The sequence below is a fragment of the Schistocerca serialis genome, chromosome 5, assembly GCF_023864345.2.
Source record: "Schistocerca serialis cubense isolate TAMUIC-IGC-003099 chromosome 5, iqSchSeri2.2, whole genome shotgun sequence".
Lineage (NCBI taxonomy): Eukaryota > Metazoa > Arthropoda > Insecta > Orthoptera > Acrididae > Schistocerca > Schistocerca serialis.
Window position 1 is genome coordinate 385,755,652 of NC_064642.1, and position 25,160 is coordinate 385,780,811.

Below are 25,160 nucleotides of genomic sequence, written 5' to 3' on the forward strand. Positions count from 1 at the left end.
ACAATTATGCATTTCACTTTTGACTTTGACATGTGAGCTTTTATTGGTCTGGGTGATCCCTTTGAGCACCATTGCGAACTTTGGCCTTTTTTCTGTGGATCGTACTAAAAAACGAACTTTCGTCACCAGTGATAACAAAGTTCATTCTGGATTGATTTCCATTTCCTCTACCAGACCGGCTGCCATCTTTTTCTGTTTCTCGTTGTTGCCGTTTGAGATTTCTGGGGACCATTTTTGCACAATCTTTCTCATACCAAGATCTTCAGTTATTGTTAGACGATCCGTTTGTTGACTGAAGTTCAGTTCTGCAATCATTTTCACAGATAATTTTCGATCAGATCATACGAGTTCACGCACCCTGGTCAAGTTGACATTCGTCCGTGAGGTTGATGGTCGTCCACTGCGGTCTTCATCTTCAACATTTGTTCTGCCTTCACTTAACATTTTATGCCAACAAAAACTTGAGCTCTTGACAACACTTCCTCTCCAAAACCCTTCTGAAGCTTACCGTAAGTTGTCGGCACGTTTTCACCCAATTTAACGCAAAAAGAAATGGCATACTGTTGGGCAATATTATGCGGTTCCATTTCCATGACGAGAGACACAAACATGTGTTAACTTATTACAGCACAACTCACGACTGAGCAGTTGCATCGATGTGCCGCTTGGACTAGAAGCAGCTTATAGACCAAGGTCAAAGATATTGTGCCTATGCAAACCTGGAGGGTTGCCACATCTTGCAAAGAAAATCAGTCTCATTACTTTATTGTCACACCTCATAAGTTATATATTTCTTTATTCACTAGTACGTTAATTTTAATGATCTTACACAGTAAATGTTCCAAATTACATTCTGGCTCGGGCCCGAGTCCCAGTGTGGCACAAACTGTGATGCAACATCCCTAATGTTGTAAACTTTGAAAGATGACAAAATAATCTGTTGAAACCGGCAAATCAAAATAAAAATATCTGTGCAAGTGACGACAATTTTATTCTGAAACTAACTTTTAACCCATCTTAAATGCTCATCACAAATTGTACCGCCAGCTGTGGTGGCCCACTTTTCCATCTTCTTTCACATGTTAAGCTCTGATTACTTGACACAGTGCTCATAAACTGTAATATTTATTTTAGGATGCATATCTCATGTGATACTAAATCCATGTGGTGCTACCATTTTTGACAACTGTTTATGACTGCAATATTTTTGAAAAAATTGTTCCAATGTTATCTTTGAGATAACTGTCCCTCATGTTCAAATCTATTTTCAGAAGTTAAAAATGCACCGAGTCCTTGTTAAACCAACCAAAAACAATTACATTTTTAATAGATTGTTACTGCAGCTCAATTAATTGCTTATTTCCAAATTAAAGAGAAAATGAACACAGAAAGTACTAATTAGTTTACTTTAAAAGCACAGCATAACAAATTCTAACAAAATTGATTATACAATGTTGCTCAGTTCAGAAACAGAAACAGATTTCTAGCAATATATGACTTGATCTGGGCTTTCAGGCTACCTTTTCTCCATCCTGTCAACAACACAGCCAGTGTTGTTAACCTCTTGTTTTTCCTGGGTACTTTTTCCCCATTAAAAAGGAGAATCGTTAATAGCACAGTCTTCAATGTTTATTTTCCCATTAGAGCTCAATGATACTGCTCAGGATCTGCAAGCTCTTTGCTTTGTTCTGCTGATTCTTCCAGTGGCACATCACAGATCCCTCGACAAAAAATTGTTGTCAGTAGTTGGAAGGAAAGCACAGGCTATACCTGTCTACAAGGATAACAGAAGTGATCCACAAAACCACTGTCCAGTATCCATGATGTCCATCTGTTGCAGAATTGTAGAACATATTCTGAGATAAAATATAATTAGATATAACTAACAGGATAACCTTCTCCTTGCCAACCAGCATGGATTTTGAAAACTTCAATCATGTGAAATGCAACCTGCACTTTTATCACGACATACTGAAAGCCCCTGATCAAAGAAATCCCTAGGTGCAGTAGTTCTCTATTACCAGACAGCTTTTCTCTTAGTACAACACCTTAGCTTAGTGTCAAAAATTAGATCAAATGACGTATCATGCAAAATTGGTAGAGAATTGTTTGTAGCATGGATGTAGCAAGTTATTCTGGATGGAGAGTCATCGACAGACAAAGTGAGTTTGGATGTGCCACAGGGAAGTATGTTAGGTCCCTTGCTGTATATTAATGACATTGTGGACAATATTAATAGTAGTCTCAGACTCTTCACAGATGATGCAGTTAATTATAATGACGTAGTCTGAAAGAAGCTGCACAAATTAATTGTGGTAAAATTTCAAAGTAGTGCAAAGATTGGCAATCCACTTTAAATGTTCAAAAATGAAAAATTGTGCACTTCACAAAATGAGAAAAACTTATGACTCTAATGTCAATGAGTATCAGTTGGAATCAGTCAGCTCTTACAAATACCAAGGTTTAACACTTTGTATGTAGGGACATGAAACACACACACACACACACACACACACACACACACACACACACACACACACACACACACAGGTTGTCATTGGTAAACCAGGTAGCTGACTTTGGTTTACTGGTAATGTCGTGGAGATGACTGACAGAACTGAACTGGCAACTTGGAGATGAAACATGAACTAGCCTGAGAAAGTCAACTTACACTCGATTTCAAGCACTGGCTCTTGAATTACTAGGAATATACTACAACCCTCTGCATATCACTATCATAGTGACAGAGGGCAAGATTAATTACAGCATGCGCAGAGACATCTGAACAGTAATTCTACCCAAGCTCCATGTATGAAAGGAACGGAAAAGCGCCAATAACTAGTACAATGGGACACCCCTCTGCCATTCCCTTCAGTCATTTGCAGAGTATGGATGTAGATCAGGATTACCATCTTCTGAGCAACTTGGCAATTAATTTTGTCTTCTTTTGTTAGGCTTGGACAATGGAGAGGCGATAGATACCTGCTGCAAGCAGTTTGAGGTCTAACTTCTGTCTCCTCCTCTTAGCATCAGCTACTAATGTTAAAGTCACTTCTTTTTTTTTTTACCTCTAACTTTTCTAAGACAGCCCCTCCTACCATCTCAATTTTTATTCATTGACAAGCATTCAAGCTTTTGTCTGCTTAGCAGGACAGCTCCGCACACGCTGAACCAAGAGATAAGGTTTTGGACCATGGTTTCTTTTTAAGTCCTTCCGTTCATTTAGTAGTGCAAGAAACACTTGTCAGCCTAGATAGAAAAACTGTTTAAACAAGTAAGATTTAAAAAAATAAGCACTAGTAGGTAAAAAAATTAACAAAACATATGCCTAAAACTGTTTGGGCCGGAGCTATCCCAAAACATTGTACAAAATTACTCCAACGGAAATAAAGCCTATATTTCGTACCAATCACATACAAGAGGCACTGAGTTGCAGACAGGCAGGATGAAAACACTGCTAAATATTTAAGCTTTTGGACAAAAGAAGTCGTCCTGAAATATCATGCACATGCACACCTTCCTTTCATATTGTTTTAATTCAGTTCTGCTCTTTCCATTGTCAGAAATTGAAATTTCTTGTTTTACACATCGATTTTCACTTCTGTGACAGATGCAAATTGGACCATCACTATTTCCTACCTCGATTGACACACCAGTTACATTAAGTGCTCCTGTGGCAGCAGACTGGTGAACTACGGAAACAGTGCACAAAAAACATTGCTACAAGTAGCATTTTGTAATTTAATCTGTTAGAGCTGCATAGCACAGAATATTGTTTTCCTCTGGGCCAACGCTACCTGCGAAGTGTCAATGTTACCCCAACTAACTCTACTAAATAGAAGAAAAGTGGCACATTTTGTCTTTTTTAATCCCTTCAATTTCCTCAGTTCAAAATATAGCATTTCAAATTTTTTTTACAGGATTTAAAAAGAAATAGCTTCCTATTTTGTAGATTCATTTGCTGCAAGAAAATGATGTAGTCAATTGTGGTCAGATTTGGTAATTATAGTATTGTTAAAAGGATTAAGACTTAAGAAAAAATAAATAAATTAAAAAAGATCAACATATTTTTAATTTCCTTTGTTGACAGGAAAAGTCCATGTACAAAACACACAACCCTGAAATAAAATAAAATCTCATGCAATGAAAAATATCAACGATTTTCATGATACAAGTTTACCCAACTTCATTTCTCCCAACATCACAAAACAAGTTATTCCAGACAATATTTGGGACAACTTCAACATGAAGTTTACTCTTTAATTTATACACACTGATTGCTTTAACAATCACTTTTATCATTGGCTGCCTGTCCAATAATTTTTAGGCACAAAAAATACAAGGAAGTCTCCACAAATAAATTACAATGCATTTTCTGTTAATGCTAATAATGCTGTTATGGTAAGACAGCAGACTTGTCATTCATAATTGCTGCAAGAAGTTGTTTGTCCTTTAGAGCAGCAGCAACTTCTTCCTCATCCCACTGTAAGCAAACCTGGAAGGTGAAAAAACAAAATATTGAGAATGAACTTTAGCAGATAATACAAATGCTGCAAAAAATGAAGTGCCGAGGAGGGAAAAGTAAGAAGGGGGCAATGAAGGGGAGGAAAAGGGGAGAAAGGGCGATAGAGAGGTAACTATTGAAACATTTAAATACATGACGAGTCTTGCTTGCCTAAGAGGAAATAAAATTATTTTCCTCGAGATAAATTTGTTATACCACCACTTTCTATCTGCCATTTGAAATTCACTGCTGGATCATTGAGTGTCACTGGTGTACACACACACACACACACACACACACACACACACACACACAACCACACACAACCACACACAACCACACACAACCACTTGTAAATAAATGTGTAACAAGAATTTGTCTTTTCACAGTAGACATCACTACCGTAAATTTGTGAAATGTGAGCCTTACACGTAAGCTTGTTGGCATTGGATGACATGTGATTACATTAATTCCTATCTTCTTCTCCCTGATATGTTTATGCTTAGTCAAGTCATTCACAAAGCCTCTTCCAATCTTCTGTTTTCTCCCACAGTCAATCGTACAGCATTTCTTCTTCTCCAATTAAAATTACACTTCTCTTGGTCTCTCCAGCTTGTTCATGGTCTTCCAACTGGTCCTCTTCCAGATTCTGTCCATTCCAGAGCTCATATCCCTATCGATTTCCTCCTATTCATCTCCTGATCTTATCTCATTACTTCTCATTGTTTCCAACCACTCAACTTCTCCTGATTTGTTTCACACTATAGTGCTGCCATGAATTTTCTGGCTGTGATTACTCACATTCATAAAGAAAAATATAATAACACAGCATTAATTACACTGACATTTCTGAAATATTTTATATTCATTACTATATATATTATTATGTGGTTCTCGAGCACTACAGTATTACAATATTAACTTTATAATATCAACTGAACTAGTTTTGTTGAAATAATTCCATAAACATACATCAGATTCTGAGGATGTTATGACATAGCTTTCCCAATAGATTTTCATCCACATACATGTTGTGGAACCGGTAATGGGCATACATCACTTAAGCATCTGGAAGGTACACCACTAGAATATGCAGGCACTAGAGCAAACCATATTTCACACGATACGTGGAATTTGTGCAGTGGTTTCTTCATCAAAATGATAATGGTGCTGCCTTCCATAAATGTGGCTTTCATGTGTGCCACCTATTTTAACACTCTGAACAGTCACATTTGGTAGAGTGACCACCAACATGCTGTTGCTGGCAGATCTATCAAAATAAGTTTCCCATAAACATTTGAGCTGGAATGATTGCTAATCTTCTAGAACCTGTATACCTGCAAACGTACTTAACTGGAGCTACTTAGTGTCAGTTACTGCACGGAAAACTTTACACGGTACCAGTTGCGATACAAAGCACCTTCTGGTTCCAGCCTGATGGTATTCCAGCATACTTCAACACTTGACAGATTTCTGGGCACCCTCTGCCCCTCCCCCCCACCCACCTCCAATAACCCAATAATCACTACAGCAACAGAAGAGTGAAAACAACTGTTCTAGGTAATTTTATACTATGATGTTGTCTTTATGTGTCATCTGTATGCATGAACACCTGATGAGCAAAACATGCTTTAAATATGTTGAATGTGTTAAATTAAACATAAAATAAATAAATGACTACTAGCAGAAAAATACAAATAAAGGGTATTATACTTGTGAATTATGCTATTAAATTCTACAGATTAATTAGTGTTATTTTACAATCTGAAGGATTAACTTCATAATTAATGTGTGAACAAATTTTAGCCCCCCTCAAGACATCAGACATTTGAAGGAATTGCAGCAATACTTACAACTGCAGGTCACAAATTACAAAACATTCTTCACACAGAAAAATAAAGTTGAACATAAAAAGGTTTCTTTTAACTATATACTGATGCCTGTCATCCCAGAGTAACATTTCTGTCTTCTAAACTTGGAAGTTATATTTCACACACACACACACACACACACACACACACACACACACACACACACACACACACACACACACACACACCGAGGGGGGGGGGGGGGGGGGGGAGGAGAGAGAGAGAGAGAGAGAGAGAGAGAGAGAGAGAGAGAGAGACTGACGTGAAGACTTTGTAACACCTGAAAGGTTAGTATAAAGCAAAAGACCGAAAAAATAATAGCATATAAAATTTTCAACAGAGAAAAAGTAGAAACAAGATTGTTAGTCTGTACCCAGCAAAATTCTTAAGACATACTAAAGGTGTTCAAGTTACCTTTGTGAGCCGCGCTTCTTTACGAGCACCTTGTAACCGGATAATACCACGTATTTCAACCATTTGACACAAACTCCTGAACTCAGCCTGATCCACAGCTAAAATATTTCTTCTACTACAAACACGACGGTACACTTCATGCAGCTGCAATTGAAATATTGTGTTGAAAATATGATTTACAAAAAGGAAAAACTTTATGTCATACAAATTCCAGATCTCAAGAAGGATAACAGAATGCTGTGTGACTAATGCTGCTATTCTGGCATTTAATTTTATTAAGATCTTACCATACAATTCAACAAACACAGGAGCAACTCACAACATATTAAAAGAAATTAAGGCTGGCTTACACAAGAACAGAAAACACATGCTGATGATCAATATTAATACATTAATTAAAATGAAACTATGTGAATAACCTGTATGCTATTTATGGATCTTTATTGGCTCATTCAGGTACTCTGGTGGTAACCATTATTAAGAAACTTAACATAAACAGAATCTATTCAAGAAGGAAAAATTTCAGTTCCAAGTGCTCATCATGAAACAGTTTACTTAAGAAATTCCTGTAATACTACTATCTGACAATTGAAATGGAGTACTACTTGTTCAGCATCACTTGTGGGCCCACTTCATTTTATGGATTCCAATGCCTAAAGTGTAAAAATCATCTTGAGGCACAATAAAACAGGACAGCTGCCAGAAGCAATTAGTAATGTAAATGAGGCCTTCTGCATTTTAAAATATTGTTTAGTGCATGCCAGCAGCACAAAGTAGTCTGGACTGTATAATATCAAGGGAAACGAAGTTTAGCTATTGTCTGTTTACTTTCTAAAGAGCCATGCGCAGTGACTGTCAACAGCCACTGTTTCGATATTACCGCTAAAAACTGTGTCTTTGGAACAGTACTCACTTGAAGCTTCCTGGCAGATTAAAACTGTGTGCCGGACTGAGACCACAAGTCGGGACCTTTGCCTTTTGCAGGCAAGTGCTCTACCATCTGAGCTACCCAAGCATGACTCACAACCCGTCCTCACAGCAGAAATTCTGCCAGTACCTCGTCTCCTAACTTCCAAACTCTTCTAGTCTCCTACCCCCTTCACAGATGAGCTTCTGCGAAGTTTGGAAGGTAGGCAGGTACTGGCAGAATTGAAGCTGCGAGGGCAGGTCGTGAATCTTGCTTGGGTAGCTCAGATGGTAGAGCACTTGCCTGTGGAAGTCAAAGGTGCCAAGTTCAAGTCTCGGTCCAGCACACAGTTTTAATCTGCCAAGAAGTTTCATATCAGTGTACACACCACTGCAGAGTGAAACTCTCATTCCGGAATATTCACTTGTTTCTGATTGTTACCAACAACCATAGTTCTGATATTCTAGCAGTAATATTGTTTCCAGCTTAATTTCACTGTGCTGTGACTTGTGTTTTGCAATGCAATTTACTGCTTCAAAAACAAGTGAGTCTGAGGATGCTGCTTCAATGATGGTGGCACCTTCCAGTCCTCTTCATGGAAAGAACAGCAATTTGCAGCCACACTCACACAATGACGGTGAATGTTGTTAAATATGCGACAAGGAAAAATAACAGATGAATTTGCTACATTCACTTGCTCAGTCAAGAAAGCAAGCTGCTAACGAGACTCTTCACGTTCACAAATACTCATCCTGATGAATCTCCAAAGAAGTTAGTTTCAGTAATTCTTTTATTTGACAGTCCTAGTCCATGAAAATTATTTTAATATGTGCATTCAATTATTGCCTGTATATCTGCGAGGAGAGGGAGGGTGTCATCATATTCAGCTTCTGAGAATACGCAGGTGATCGAGCAGTCAGGACTGATCAAGTGGGTGTCCAGGGCTGATGTTCAATGATAGAAAAGGAACTCAGATAAAATGTATATATACATGGGGCATGTAGGAAGTTACCAAGTGTAGATCAGTCTCTGACGTCAAATGACTGGAGAGGCAGTGGAAGAGGAGGCAGTTCATGTTAAGAACTGTTTGTGGCCAGTCATCGAGCACAGAGCCAGACACTCTGTCTCTCAAGAAAGATGTCTGTTCTACTCTAGATCTGCATCACATGAGAGAAGCAACTGTGTTCTGCTCTACAGACCCCCCCTCCCCCTCCCAGAGTCTACACACTACATGCCTCCCACACATGCTACTGGTTAAACTGATGGCATGAATTCGCTAGCAACTTCATCAGAGAGCACCTTTAACCAGACAGAACTGCTTCACTTCTGAAAGGCAGGCACGTTAGATCATGTAGGCACACCCAAAGTTACTCTGGGAGAAAACTTTTAGTAAAGACTTGACTCAGTATTAGAACTATTTTTTTTAATTAAAGCAATTCCCTAAGTATTCCTTGAGTAACTGCTGCCTTGTACATGCCAAATCACTTTATATAGAAGTACAACTACATACTGATGTGATATACTTTTGCCTGATGTAATGTACAATGCTGTCTAAGTTTCTCCAGTAAATTGTTCCTTTCCTTAGAGTTGCTGGTTAAGTCCACTGTGAAATCTAAAACTTCAGAAAGGATGTGATACTGTACACCATGTGTGACTTAAGTTGTCCAAAAACTTGTACCAAGTATCAGGAATCCTTCATATTCAGTGATTGTCATGGGCAATGAGCTGTATCACAACAGGCAGCTTGACAAGATACCAATAAGAAGCAATACGGAAGTGGCAACGATGGAATGGCTGCAGAAGAGCAAGATTAACTGCAATGTCACTGACTAAGTGTCTTTAAGTCTAGGCTATTACCTAAGTCGTCCACCTGCTGCCATACAAATGTAACCTCAATGCAACTGATTTCACCTGGGCAAAAGCAAAGACTTTCTGAGAATGCAATGTCACTGGGCAAATATCCAGTGAAACCTTACAGAAGCTTGCAAACACCTGCCTCCACAGTGTCACTGGAGAGGGTACTGCAATAAGGTGGCACAATTAGTACTGAATGAACAATAGCACCATGGAAGTTGCCATCGATGAAAATTATTAATGTGGACACAACAAGTGGTGATGAATCAGAACACTCCTGAAAGAACAAGTGTTACTGACAGTGTGAGTGGAAAGGACAGGCTTGAGCTAATCTATTGTAACGTTTAGGGATCAAATATACATATTTTCAGAAAAATCAAAAATAAACGTGTTTTGTAAATTTTAACTATTTGCCTCAACTAGATTTGATTTCAATTTCTATTTGGCCACTGTGTTTGTAGTTGTTTTATAAGGTAATGGTATTTTAAATCCATATTACCAACTAGTGATAAATATGCAAGCAGATGACATTTCCAGAAAGAGAATCAGACAAAAAATGCTGCCATTGACATTGTTCAAGAGAGTGAAACAGAAACTGTTAGGTAAAAACATACGTATATTTTTAGTACTTGCAAATTGGTTTCAAGTACCTTCATTTGTGCAGTATCTGCTACATACTTCATAGCAAAGAGTATATTCAGTGAGCATATCAAATTTACATCAAATTCAAACAATGGAAAATCCATGATGGACTGTAACAATATTATGAAAAGGATAGTTGCCACTCAACTTGTAGTGGAGATAAGTCACAGACAGACACAACACAAAGACTGTCAGAAAGTAAGCCTTCAGCCAACAAGGCCTTTGTCAAAAATAAACAACACATGCATGCACGCGCGAGACCACAGAGTCTGGCAGCTGGAGCCAAACACAGCATGTCCACTATATGGTGAGTAGCAACTATCCCTGTCATAATATTGTTAAATTAAATTCAAATGCAAATGCATGTAACATTTCTGTGATCTCTAACCCTGTATGTTAAAATATGTCTGCTGCCATTTACAATAAAGCACACTGTTGTCTGCAAACTACGAAAGGATGGTAACGCTGAAACTGTTTTCTGTAACTGGGCCATTTGCCTTACATTGAAATAGCAACTGCTGACAGTCACTGCACAATAGCTCTTTAGAAAGTTAGACATACATATACATGCAAAGGAACATCAAACAAAATGTTGACAGCAACAAATTGTTAACAGCTGATCACAGAGACTAGAACTTCTAAAGTCTGAACAACAATGCTGAACTGATAATATTGAAGATAGTGTTTCAGAGCATAAAGGTAAAAGAAAATACATGAAAGTGGATCAGTATAAAAGTCTCCAACCTGAGTGCTGTGTCCTGGTAAGGATTTATGAGAGAGATTAATACACAGCATGTAAGCACTTTTCAAGTTTCTATGGATAAAACCTACAAACATAATGAGAAATATATGACGATATGTTCACTGGCTGGTGGAGTGACTATAAAGGGAATACCACAATTATATATGTTGCCGCGTGAAGACACTAAGTGAAAAATTTATTTTCTGGCCTTACATTCTGCTTTTTGTTCAAAACAAGTTGACCTAAAACTTGGAAAATAAATTCATTTATGGATGAGCTGGATAGGACACTGTCTGTCAGTAAGGTTATTATATTTCAACAACTGCTGTCCACTGCAGATGTGGAGCCACAAGTGGCAAGGCTGGATGGAAAAGACTTCCTGATATCAAATGGGTGACAGCTGTCAAAGTGGAAGTACTGATCCCTGCAGAAGTCCTGGTACCTTGCAAAGGCCTCAAATCTAGCGCAAAAACTAAATTTAACCATTCCATAATTATAAAAGATGTTTCCTTCACCCGTTCTCTGCAGTGGAAACATTGCTTTGCCACGCATCCCACTGACAACAATCAACCAAAATCCCACATAGCATTGCTTTAAAATAGTTCAAAACTACAACGAAACTTGATCCTCTCTGCTTCCATCCAACCATGCCCCAGTTATCTTATAGGAATTCTTCACTTCAAACCTGGCCTCGCCTTCCATTCTAAACCCTTTCCCAGTGTGTCCATCACTCCTATTGCACACACAGCTATCCATAACCTCAAAATCAATCCAGACCTTATCCTTCTTACAGACAAAGGCTCCACCACAGTGGTCATGAATTATGGTAACAAGGTGGCTGCAGGTCTCCACCAACTTTCGGAAACTTTTGCATGCAAATTATTATGATCAGGATCGCAAGCAAGTCCACGTGAATCAATCTCCCTCCTCATACCAGCAACAACCCCCCCCCCCTCCCTCCCAGACTTACCTTTTACCTACTCCTCAAATTCCGTAAACCCAGCTCCAAATATCTCCCCTCTGGTCATCCCATTGTGGCTGGGTACAAAGCTCCTGCTGAACGACCTCTGCCTTCATTGCCCAACATCTCCAAACCATTGTCTGTAACATCCCACATACATTCAAGACACTACTCACTTCCTCTGCCCAAATCCTGTCCCATTACCACCAGATGTCTGGTTTCAACATCATTTTACACCAACATCCCCATACCCATTGTCCCACAATGATGGAATACTATCTTTCACAATGTTGTCCATAGTTAACCACATACTGATCCATAATTATTTCACTTTCACAGGGCAAATCTATAAAGGAATCTGTTGTGCTGCCATGGTTACTTGCATGGCACCATCCTATGCCAAATTTTTCATGTGGCACCTGGAGGAATCCTTCCCATTCAGTCAACACCTGAAGCCCCTTGCATGATTCAGGTTAATTAATAGGTTCATATCAAGTGCACCAACCACTAACAGTACCTCCTCTGACAGTTGTCACCTATTCCATGTCAAAAACAAATTTGAAATTTCCACGCAAGGTATTTCCTCACAATGTGTTACATTTGTCATTAGTGCAGTACATCTAGGGAGGGGGGCAGAAGTGAACATGTTGTGTCTTTTTGAAACTGGGACGCTATTAGCAGAAAAGCACTCAATAATACTTTAAAGGATATTATTTAACATTTCTTCCACTGCTGTATGTCATCTCTATTTACTTTCTCAATGCATAACAGTCACATAAAACATAACTGACATACTTATATATCCATTTACAATAACCAGTTAACTACACCACAGTCCATTCTACAGATCTTTCAGTATTTGTATATTCATGGTTGCATGGCAATGAAGTATGTGGGTTATGTATCACAAACAAGCTGCCCACTTAGCATTCTTCAGTACTTAATTACTAAAAATTACTATTACTCTGTACAAATCTGAATTAATATATTCTGCATGTCTTCTCATCACTGGGTTTAAAATTGTCTGGATTTATTACAGTACTAGTATCATCTGCAAACAAAAGGTGGAAGGTCATTTATATATACGAGAAACATTGGTGCTTCTAAGATTGAGCCTTGTGGAACCTGGAAGTTCTCCCCAGCCAGAAGAGAAGTCCCCCACTTAAATTGGTTGAATTATCCAGTACGACTTTCTGCATTCTTTTGATTAGGTATGACACTGGTTGGCTATACCACCAATTTCATAAAATAGAACATCAGTTCATCTAGGAGGCTATTGCGACTCACAAATACCAATAGGTGCTGTTTTATTATTTAATTCTTGTAAAATTTAGTGTGCAAATATGTAAATGGCATTCTCAGTTGAGCAACTCTTCTAAAATCCACACTGATTTACTAAGAAATTGTTGCTCAGGAGGGTTACTATTCTAGAGTACACCATCTTCTCAAACACTTTGAAAAAATGCAGCTAGTGAACAAGGTTGACATCTCTATCACCAATAACACATCCCACCTCCGATTGTAGAAACAGGCACTGCACTTAAGATTTCATTTCAGTCAACAGCAGACTGCTCTATTTCATGTCATACAGCTCACAGCAGTGCTGAGCCAGCGCTGGTCATTGTGCTGCAGGACCTCTATGAAACTCACCTATGGGTGCAGTTGCTACTCTTATTCCATCAATGTCACCCCCAAAAGTAGTATTTTTTTTCTTTAGTCAGGCTGTTCCCTGCACCAACTATGATCACCCACCCCACAAACAAAATCCTTACACAAATTTTGTATGTCCTCCATCATCTAGGTAAGACTAGCAATCTGCTTTACAATACTGTTGACACAATACCATGTCCCTAATGTTTTCTGTACCATCTGGTCTACTCCCTTGCTTTGACTACCTATCTCTTGATATCATTTGGCACTAAGTTTCTTTGCTGGAAGTCTTCTGCACCCTAATGTCATCTGCAGCTATATGAAGCTCTTCCCCTCCTAATACAGGCAACAAGTCGAACTTATTGGATATTGGAAGCTCAAGTAGATAGCTGTTCCCTTTTGCCCATTACTGGTTACCTTTATCCAGTTCCTACTCCCCCCCCCCCCCCCTCCCCTTCAAATTTGACAAAATCTAATTCAGCATAAAGGCACGAATCTTTACTTTCTGTTCAGCAATTCTCTTGTCTTTTTTGCAGAGCTCACATTTCCATGCATGAGGCTCATTGAGTTCCCATTTAATTCCCCACTACAACTGCCCCAATGGAACTCCAACCGACAATCTTCACACGCCACTCCTTGTCTGACTACCTCATGGCAATATCAACACTTATGATACATTGCAACAAGAGAATTAACACTTACCTATGTGCTGCAAAATCAGAACTACAATTTAGCATTTTAGGTGTACAATATAATTCCAAAAATATTTTGGCTTAAAGCAAGAACTCGGCACTTAACTGCACTGTGTGTTCCAAACTTGGTAACAGCAAATGTTATTTTTTAATCACCATATAACAAAAGTATCACTTGTCACTTACAATGTTTACTACTAGCAAAATACTGCTTGCTTTGTATGACAATTTTACTTGATTACAAAACATTTGTCAAGATGAAGGTGATATAAAGGAATGCACTTGTATCACTTTTCCCTACAAAAATTGCCTATTTTTCAGTAGCAATAAAGAAATATCTACCGATTACTACCAGTGCTGTATAAGTGCACAATACATTGTTTAACTTAGAATTACTGTGGGTATATAAATAATAAATGCTTACCTTTGCTAAAGAAATGTCCTTTTTTGGTCCACTTTTCAACAATAGTAACAATGTGCAAACAAGAACCTTTTGTTGTATAGGAAATGCACTTTCTTCATTAAGGGTTTGTGATGTCCCATAAATGTTATTCAAAACATCCATAACTAGTTTAGTATCAACACCTCCAGTGCTTTTACGTGGTGATCTTGGATTGGCTGAATTTGATTCTGTTGGAAGACACCTTAGTTTAGAACATGAAAATTATTTGCATTTTCAAATGTGAGGTGTGTTTTCAGTACTACATACCATTTTGTGCAATTGGCTGTAATGGCAATGGGTCTGCCTGAAGTCTAGATTCTGCAATTTCAATTACTCGCCGTCCAATGTCTAAAGCACGTCTTGCATCTCCTGACATTGATGCAACTTTTGCAGCTAGAAGATGCACTACAGCAGGACTGAATATCTGGTTTACATTGAACTGAAAGAAGAGAAATGTGGACATTAGAAGACATAAAAATAAAAATGCCTGGCTCACGGTAGAAGATTTCAAACTGTAATTAAAAAGAAACACAATGACACTTAGATGACCACAAAATAATGTTTGCTTCAAAGCTTCGAGAGATTACATAAAATAATCCTTAAAAAAAATTACATATCTGTTAATAAGCAATCAGCACAAATGTTGAGTTGAATCCTTATCATAAGCATTTCATTTCCTTACTCAGAAGTACCTAGCATGGTAGTAGTAGTAGTAGTAGTAGTAATGATACAATAACTCATCAAGCAACTGTACACTCCTGCTATTTGATGTGAAAAAAAGCTGCTTAAAACTATAAATTGACAACAGTGAGATTTTTGGGGAAAATTTAATCATATAGTGGAAAGATAGGCTAATGGTAAACAGAGGTGGTGTATTTGTCACAGCAGACAAATACAAATCCACCAAGACAATAACTGAAACTGTATGTGCAACTGTCTGGGCAAAACTCAATACAATGGGTGTGCATAAAAATTTAATTTGATCCTTCTGTCTACCACCAGACTCACCTCCATATGTAACAAAAACTACAGAGGAAATACAAGTTCACTAGCACGTACCTTCCCCACTCCAACCAATGTCATTACAGGAGACTCACAATCCAGCCATCAATTGGGATAACAGTTTTATAAGTGGTGGATGTGTCAAGATGTCCTATGAAACAATACTAAAGCATTTCCTGATAACTACCTTTAACAGATTGTTCAGAATCCCACTCCTGATTCAAATACTTTGGATCTAATAGCAACAGACGTGATCTCTTCCCCAAGATCCATGCAGAACTGTGTCAGTAACCATGAGGCAGCTGCAGCAACAATGATTATGAAAGTACAAAGGGCACTTATAACAAGTAGAAGCACCTAGATAAAGAGGGAGTAGTGTTGCATCTCAATAAGGAATTCTTTAAACATTCAGCTCTGAAGAGGATCATGTAGAAGATATGGTAGTTTCGTCATGCGGGTACTTCATATTCCTATTTTCAACAACACAATCTCAAAAACACAGGTGTCCACAATTATACTAGTTCGTCTTGCTCTTATTCATTTCTTTTCCTATCTCCTTGTTTTGCCACCCCCATTTGCACTGTACATCCTCATTTCTACTCTACACATTTCTCCTTTATGTTTACACATCTGGAGGACATCATAGAAACTTTTGTACAACCACAAGGACTCCTTGAAAATCATGTTAAATTCTTCTGAGTTTATATAGACTCAAATTCCTGAAATTTTCCAATAAATTAACACATTTGCTCTATGAGCACAATTACATTCATTCTGTTTTAGATACCTTGTTACACATAAGCATGTAACATATTCTCTGACTCTGCAACAAACAGATGCCAAGGATACTGGATTTTTTGGTCAAATGATCTACAGTAAATTTTAACTAATCTGTTACATCCACTTTATTTTCAAATAATTAAATCACTTCTTGCTGAATCAGCTGTTATTAAACGAATTTATTAATAAATATATGGGAAACATTGACACCCAACCTTTTAATGATCCTACTGCATGATTAGTCTTAATTTACTTGGGGCTCAGTTGTGCACATCAACGACGTAAGCCACTGATGAGGGGAGTCAACCCAATAAAGAGCCTACTTTCAGTCAAATAATCACTGCTTTTGTTTTTATCCTACTAACTTAACTAAATTTGTGTAATATTAAAATCTTACCTCTGATAACCTTGAAGACAGTATAGTTACAATCTGCTGTTTTGTATATGGTGGGAAATGAACAAGCTTTGGCTTCAATTCCACACGAGCTTGTAACCTAGGAAGTACTCGGTCAGTTAAATCAAGTGCATTTGCAATACCTATTAAGACAAGTTTTGAATCAGGTTTTGATGGCCATTCAAACAATGTATACAGAACGGACTGATTTCGACTATCCAACTGGTCTATTTCATCCAAAATAAATAATCTGCAATAGAAAAACAGATGTTAAATCAACACACAACCAAAAAATAATAGGTTATTTTCTCATTACATCTTACTCACATCATTTTCCTGCTGCTGCAGAGCAACTTTTCAATGATCTTTACATATTCCTTAACAGTTTTTGTTGAGGTCTTCAGATTCAGCTCAGAACATATTCGTGAATATATTGTTTGTGAAGTTTTTAATGCCGTGCAGTTTATGTAAACTGTTCTGTAACCTTCATTAATCTACAAAAAAGGAAGAAATTTTAGGAAAACTAACAGAGCAGTTAAACTTGTTACCATCATTAACTCAAATCACGTGATAAAAGCAGTACTATTAATTTAAAAATGCACACTGCTTTTAGGCCCACCTCTTTCAGTCCCATTATCTTTTTCAGGCAAGCTGACTTTCCTGTACCTGGAGGACCAGACACATAAACAGTTCCTGGCTTTCTCTGAAGTAAGTGGTCCTGCAGATAATTTTGGAAGAATTCCAGCTGCTCTTCCCTTCCAGGTAATCCATTGTAGGACGTGCAATGGAGAGCCTTTCTTGCTTGATGAAAGGCAGGATCTGAAAAGGGGGAAAATGAATGAATATAAGTAGATTTGTACCTGTTAGTATGCCAGGTGATAATAAACTAATACAAATTACTACATTTCTTCAAAATTTGAGTAACATTATGCAAAGAAGGTCAAATAAACTTTAGTGATGAGACACACAGATACTGTGGGGATGAAGCCCTAGAAACAAAACTATAGAAAATACAAGAATATTGGGAATGCAAAAATTGCGATAATTTAAAATAATGCAATTATTTAACCTCACACAAGTGCACCACCACCACCACCACCACCACCACAAAGCATCTTACACTTCCACATAGCTTTTAATGAGACCATGGTTAAAGAGGCAAGCTTAACTCTCTGGTAATATACTAAAGTTAGACTCACTGAGAGGTGGGTTGGGGAAAAGGATCATCTTGCGGGTTATACACACAGTGGAGCAAAACACCTAATTTCAAGTTTAAATAAAAATCAGATGGATCAGGATAAAGAAGCTATATTAAATTGAATGGTATCTATACAGTGGAAATTTTCATTTTTTAAACAGTGTTTCAGTCAAATAGTATCCTCCACATCAATGTATAGTCAAATGCACTTCGGAAATTCTGCATAACTAATGACTAATTCTTTAGCAGTAAGACTAGTTTCTTCCTGTATTGCAGTTTTTAGGGAAGTGAAGACCTCAGCTGATGTTCTGAACAGCTCAGCCATCAAATGCCATAATACAAAAGGCCCACAGAGTAAGGTCTGGCGATCACGCTGGTCAGGTGATGTTACATGAAAAAATTAAGCATCTAGGAAACTTCTGTTTCAGCACTTTGAGAGAAATCTGAATTGCATAAGCAGTGGCTCCATCTTGCTAAAACCAGATCTGGTAAATCTGCAGCTGATTGAGACTTAATGAAAAAAAAAAAAGTGTTAATCAAGCATGTATGATTGAAGAGTTTACTGTCTCACTTGCTCTTCAAAAAAGCAAATACAAATCATCCCAAATCTTCCAACCACACATGACACAGTAGTAATAAGGTCATTATGTAGTGTTTTTTCAAGAAGTTAACCATTCTGTCCACCCCTGTACAGGTAAAATCTCAAGTCCTGTTGAAAAATTTGATGCACCTTCTAATCAACTGAAGAGGTGTAACATGTTCTGAGCAGTTCTCTTTACTGACAGCTGAAATAAACACCCTACCGTGTTAATGTTGTTTGGGGTATGGATGTTATGTGGCCTTCCTTCTCTTCCCACAGGGGGAATGTGGAAGCATCTCCTGAAAGCATGCTGGGCAGCAAGCAACAACAGAAAATAACCGTTTGCCAGAAATGATTCCACAGCATAAGCACAATCTTCATCCCTCCACAGTTGGAATTCGTCAAGATTACAGTACGCACTAGCTTAATGTCAATTCGATGTCTTAGTCCTCATTTTGATATAATTATGTCAACCTTTCATTATAGCAAAGTGCGTGAACAAAACTTCTCACTTACTCACAGATATCATTTATGTTAATATTTTGATCAACCTGTTTTTTTATTTGAACTTAGAATTAGTGAGGATGTTTTGAAACACACTTGAGTATTCATGTCTCCAATGGAATGGCAGAAAAAGACCATACATGTACCACATCAACACCAGTAACTCTTCTGAAAAATGGTTATGATCTTTGACTGAATCACAATTCGAGAAGTTTCTGACAATGCTGACAATCAACTGGTTCAAGCTACAGATGTTTTTGGTGTGGGACTTGTGACAGCAAAAATTTGTTCCAAAATTTCAGAATTTTGAACTCTGCAACACATTAAAACCTCCACCCTAAAAGCATTAGGGTGAAGGAAGGACACACACAAAAATTTAGATCAAATGATAAAACCCACCCTCACAAATAAAATGAAAAATTAAATCAGTTGATGAAGCATTGTCAAATAACATTAGCGGCAACGAGTCCGGTAACCCAAGATTTCGTCGCAGGGCAGTCAAAGTGAGACAGTGCACCAGAATATGGGCCACTGTCAACCGGATGACGCATCGACACTGAGGCAGGTCTTCACGGCACACAAGATAGCCGTGGGTCACTCAAGCGTGGCCAATTCGGAGCCGGGAGGTAGCCGTGGGTCGCCCAAGTGTGGCCAATGTGGAGCCGGAAGAGCCAAAAAGTCCCTGCGAAAGGCCAGCGTTGAGGACTGGCACACATTCGTAGTCTCCTTAACGGCACGCAGTTTATTATGCGTACTGAGACTACGCCATTCCATCTCCCAAAGCTGAAAAACCTAGCGACGTAAAAAGGAATGCAGGTCAGTTATTGGAATGCCGATCTCCATAAGCACTTTCCATATAGCCTGTTTGGCCAGCCTGTCAGCAAGTTCATTGCCTGGGATTCCGACATATCTTGGGGTCCACACAAACATTACTGAACAACCGGACCGTTCCAAGGCATAGATGGACCCCTGGATGGTCACTACCAAAGGATGACGAGAGTAGCATTGGCCGATAGCTTGTAGGTTGCTCAAGGAGTCTGTACACAGAAGAAACTACTACTCAGGGCATGAACGGATGTGCTCAAGAGCACAAGATATAGCCACCAGCTCTGCAATGAAAATACTGCAGTCATCGAGCAAGGAATGCTGTTCAATAAGTCCTCCATGGACATATGCAAAGCCGACATGACCATACACCATCGAGCCATCGGTGTAAACCACTTCATGGCCTTAGTACATGTCAAGAATCGAGATGAAGTGACTGCAGAAAGCCGCGGGGTGAACGGTCCAGGCGAATCCGCGGCCTAGGTGTACACCATGGAGGTGCACACAATTGGACCTCGAGTATATGTGGTAAAGACAATGACTCCAGACAGAAGGGATCGCATGCGAACTGCAATTGTAAGCCCAGACCTGGGCCACCGATGCGAGAGATGAACCGCCGTGGGTGGGAAAAGGAGACGGTAATTCGGATGAGCAGGAGAACAACGAACGTGTGAAACGCAACTGGCGAACAGTTGTGCACGCCTGACCTGCAATGGAGGGACTCTGCCTCCGCAAGGACGCTGGTCACCGGACTCATCCTAAAAGCTTCCATCGCTAGTCGAACACCACAATGGTACACTGGATCGAGGAAACGCAACGCTGAGGGTGCCGCCGAACTATAAACCGGACTCCCATAGTCAAGGCGGTATTAAACAAGAGCTCTGTATAGCAGCAGCATGTAAAGTGATCAACACCCCAGTTGGTGTTGCTCAGGCAGTGGAGTGCATTGAGGTGCTGCCAGCAGTTCTGCTTAAGCCGACGAAGGTGAGGAAGCCAAGTCAATCGGCCATCAAAAACCAGTCCTAAGAATTGATATGTCTCCACTACAGTTAGTGGATCGTCATGAAGGTAAAGTTCTGTTTCTGGATGAATGGTACGATGCCGATAGAAGTGCATAACACACGACTTTTTTTCGGCCGAAAACTGGAAGCCGTGAGCGAGAGCCCATAACTGCGCCTTGTGGATGGCTCTCTGTAGGCGCTGCTCAGCAACACCAGTACTGGTGGAGCAGTACGAAATGTAGAAGTCGTCTGCATACAGAGAGGATGAGATGGACGGCCCTACAGCTGCTGCTAGATTGTTAATGGCCACTAAAAATAGCGATACACTCAATACAGAGGGCTGCGGGACCCCATTCTTGTGGATATGGGGGGAACTATGGGAAGCACCAACTTGGATACAGAAAGTACGGACCGACAACAGGAAATTCTGGATAAAAATCTGGATTGGACCTTGGATACCCCAAGATGTATAATGTGTCAAGGATATGATGTCACCAGGTGGTGTCATACGCTTTGCGTAGATCAAAAAAGATGCCAACAAGGTGTTAGCGTCTGAAAAAGGCTGTTCGTATGGCAGACTAGAGGGACACAAGATTATCACTGGTAGAGCGACCCTGGCAGAAGCTGCCCTGACATGGAGCCAGTAGGCCACATGACTCCAGGACCCAACCCAACTGCCGACACACCATACGTTCCAGCAACTTACAAAGAACGTTGGTGAGGCTCATGGGCCGATAGCTATCCACATCAAGCAGTTTTTACCAGGCTTGAGCACCAGAACGATGGTGTTCTCCCGCCACTGCAAGGGAAAGATGCCATCGCACCAGATCCAGTTAAAGATGAGGAGATGGCACTTGTAGTCAGGCGAGAGATGTTTAATCATCTGACTATGGATCCGATCTGGCCCCGTAGCTGTGTTGGGGCAATGTGCAAGTGCACTGAGGAGCTCCCACTCCGTAAATGGGGCGTTATAGGATTCACTGTGGCATGTATTGAACGAACTTTCCTTTCCATTCGCTGTTTGAGGGTGCGAAGGGCTGGGGGGGTAGTTCTCCGATGCAGAGGTTCGAGCATAGCGCTTAGCAAAGTACTCAGAAATCACGTTTGCATTGGTACATAGTACGCCACTGATGGTAATGCCAGTGGCACCTGTTGGGGTCTGGTACCCAAAAAGACGTCTGATCTTCGTCCAGAATTCGGAAGGTGATGTACAGCGCCTCGTGGTCAACATGTACCTCTCCCAACACTCCTGTTTCTGTCGTTTTATAAGCTTGCATACACAGGCATGGAGCTGTTTCAAGGCTATAACATGCTCTATGGAACAGTGCCACTTATGTCGCTGGAGAGCTTGCCAACACTAATTGCCTCAGCGACTTCAGGCAACCAACAATGGACTGTTTTTTGCTGGGGGCACCCTAAAGAGTCAGGGATCGCATTTATGCAGCAGAAACGATTGCGGTAGTCACCTCCTCAACCATCACATCGATGTTACCATAAGGGAGAGAGTCAACGGTGACATTACAGGTGAAAGTTTCCCAGTCTGCCTTGTTTAAGCCCACCTGGGCATGTGGTCAAATGATTTTACTTTATACACTAGATGACAATTTTTTGTGTTTGAAACCAACCCCGTACACAATAAAAGATTGTCGATTAATCCAGCTGTTGTGTGGCTACAACCACAGGGCTACCTAAACCAAGGATGGGCATGCGGTGGTCCACATTTGGTTCCAATCCAGCCTGTGGAAGATATTCCGGATGAACACGCAATGAATGTGCCCTATAAGGGGCTAGGGATGCCATTCATATTGGTGCGTTAACCCACAAACATTTACATTTTGATTTTATTTACTAGGAGCACTGCTGCATCAAATGCCAAGTTCACTCAAGAGCTTAAATATGTGAATCAGGCCAGCTTGTCACCAAAGGTCGTCTATGTCTTATCTAAACAGTACACTTCTTATCATGGGTTCATGGTAGTAAGATAGTGCTGTTCAGCAAGTGACCATCTAACTCAGCTTGCCCTTTTATCATTTGATATCCTGCAGAAGAACAGATGAAAGGAAACATGTAGATTTCATATTGTTAGATTTCTGAAAAGTGACATGCCCCACTGCAGACTTAATGAATGTACGAACACACCGAATAGGTTCCCAGGCATGTGAGTGACTCAAAGATTAAGTAACAGAAACTAGTGCCTCATCCACAACATCGAGTGTTCCTCAACCAAAGATATCGTCATGAGAGCACAGGAAAGTGTGATAGGGCTACATATTCTCTATATACATAAATGATCAGATGGACAGAGAAAGCAGCAATTCTGCAGCTCTTGGAGGATTCAAGATGACTTAAACAATTTCCAATTTGTGTGATGCGAAGGGCAGCTTACTCTAAATGTAGAAAAATGTAAGTTATGCAGGTAAGTATGAAAAACAATCCTGTAATGTGTGCGTACAGCATTAGCAGTGTTGTACTTGACAAATCACATCAATTAAATATCTAGGTGCAATGCTGCGAAGCGATATTAAATGAAACAATCATGTAAGGATTGTGAATGGCCAGCTTTGGTTTCCTCAGGGAATTTTAGGAAAGCATGTTCCATCAGTAAAAGAGACCACATCTAGAACACTAGAGCAGCCTGTTCTGGAGTAATGCTCACATGTTTGGAATCCCCATCAGGTCAAATCAAACGAAGACATCAAAGCAATTCAAAGGCCAGGCTGCTAGACTTGTTACCAGTATGTTCAATCAACAAACAAGTATTACGGAGATGCTTCAGGAACTCAAATGGGAATCCGTGGAGGGAAGATTTTCTTTTCGATAAACACTATTGAGAAAATTTAGACCCCCGCATTTGAAGCTGACTGCAGGGCATTCTACTGCTGACAACATATTGCCGATAACATATATTTCGTGTAAAGATCATGAAGATAACATCTAACATAAAGCAAGATATTGGAAAATGCTAGCAAACTTAAAGAAAATTAAAAACACATTTTCACTAATCACTGTTTCAATAAATTATCGCAAACCTAGATTCGTGGATTGAAAATTATTGTGAAGCTACATGGAGAGTAGTGTTTTATTATGAAACATGAAGACTAGCAGCCAAGTACTGAAAGATGAACCGAAAATTTTTAGATGTACAAAAATTTTTCTTTGAAAAATACCATTCTGATCAAGTAAATATTAGGCTACTAGCAGCAAATAATCAGCTACACGATGCAACTGACGCAGCAATCATACAAATTTACACTCAGATGTGTGTGAAAAGAAAAGAACAGGAGTTATATTTTATCGTTTCTATGTCGACTTGCTCTCGTGATAGTGTATACGGAACACAATGAAAAGGAAAAGTATATTAACATACCTGAATCGAACAATTTTTTTGGGGTTAAGTGTTTCTCGTCTTGTGAATCACTTCTGGCTTTTGGACTAGTTAAGTTCAGTTTCATCAGTAGTTGGGATGGAGTAGTAGATGGGGTTGTTGCTGATACGCATTTCTCTCTCTTTGGAGGACTCCCGCCATCAATTTGACTACCTGAAAAATTCACATGTTAAGGCTAACGTCTTTCATACATATAAATCACTTTTTTTAAAAAAGGGGGGGGGGGGGGGGGGGGAAGAACTTACCAGCTGATTTCACTTCATTGCTAGTATAGCGTTTCCTTGCCGCAATACGATTCTCTGTATCTTGCTGCGGATTTTCACTAGCAATTCCTGTCTTTGAGTTACTGTCATCCTCTCCACATACACTCGTTCGTGATGCATCAGTATTTTCTTTGCATGAACCGTAGAAATCTTTCACAACCAAGGTTCTCTGGGGATTCTTTCTCACCTTAAATCTCAGATTCGTCTGTACCATTGCCATTTCTGTGGACTTCGTTTTCTATTTCAGTTCGTAAGCAGACAAACTGATAAGCGTATAACAGACACAGGAATTATGCCGTTGATTTAAGAGCACACACTTTCACGTCCACATTGAAAGCAACACTAGATTTGGCGCGAAAAACGCGCGGTAACGCTTGAATCGATAGCCGAATCAACGATCGGTATCGATAGAAAGGAAGAAACATTTGGATATGTTTTTTCAAATTTGTATTTATTATTAATATTATTATTATTGGCCCTTGAATGCTCCAATTACAGCGTATTGTTATTAGTGCATAAGTAAATAATATTGTTCTTTACTCATTACGT

At 39.4% G+C, this 25,160-nt stretch overlaps 1 protein-coding gene across 1 annotated transcript; it reads right to left on the reverse strand.

Moving 5' to 3' along the window:
• Positions 1-4,049: 4,049 nt before the first annotated feature.
• On the reverse strand, positions 4,050-24,952 carry LOC126481520 (cell division control protein 6 homolog). Its single transcript, XM_050105323.1, has 9 exons — positions 24,594-24,952; positions 24,331-24,501; positions 17,475-17,674; positions 17,183-17,349; positions 16,859-17,105; positions 14,947-15,118; positions 14,662-14,867; positions 6,790-6,933; positions 4,050-4,495 (listed from the first exon to the last, which is right to left on the reverse strand). Exons 1-9 carry the CDS (start codon positions 24,829-24,831, stop codon positions 4,397-4,399), a joined length of 1,644 nt encoding a protein of 547 aa, XP_049961280.1. The 5' UTR covers positions 24,832-24,952; the 3' UTR covers positions 4,050-4,396.
• Positions 24,953-25,160: the final 208 nt, after the last annotated feature.

Coding starts and splice junctions, on each gene's coding strand:
- LOC126481520 (XM_050105323.1), bottom strand. CDS start 24,831: ATGGCAATGGTACAGACGAATCTGAGATTTAAGGTGAGAAAGAATCCC. Junction 24,502..24,593: donor CAATGAAGTGAAATCAGCTG/GTAAGTTCTTCC, acceptor TGAATTTTTCAG/GTAGTCAAATTGATGGCGGG. Junction 17,106..17,182: donor TGCAGCAGCAGGAAAATGAT/GTGAGTAAGATG, acceptor TTTCTATTGCAG/ATTATTTATTTTGGATGAAA.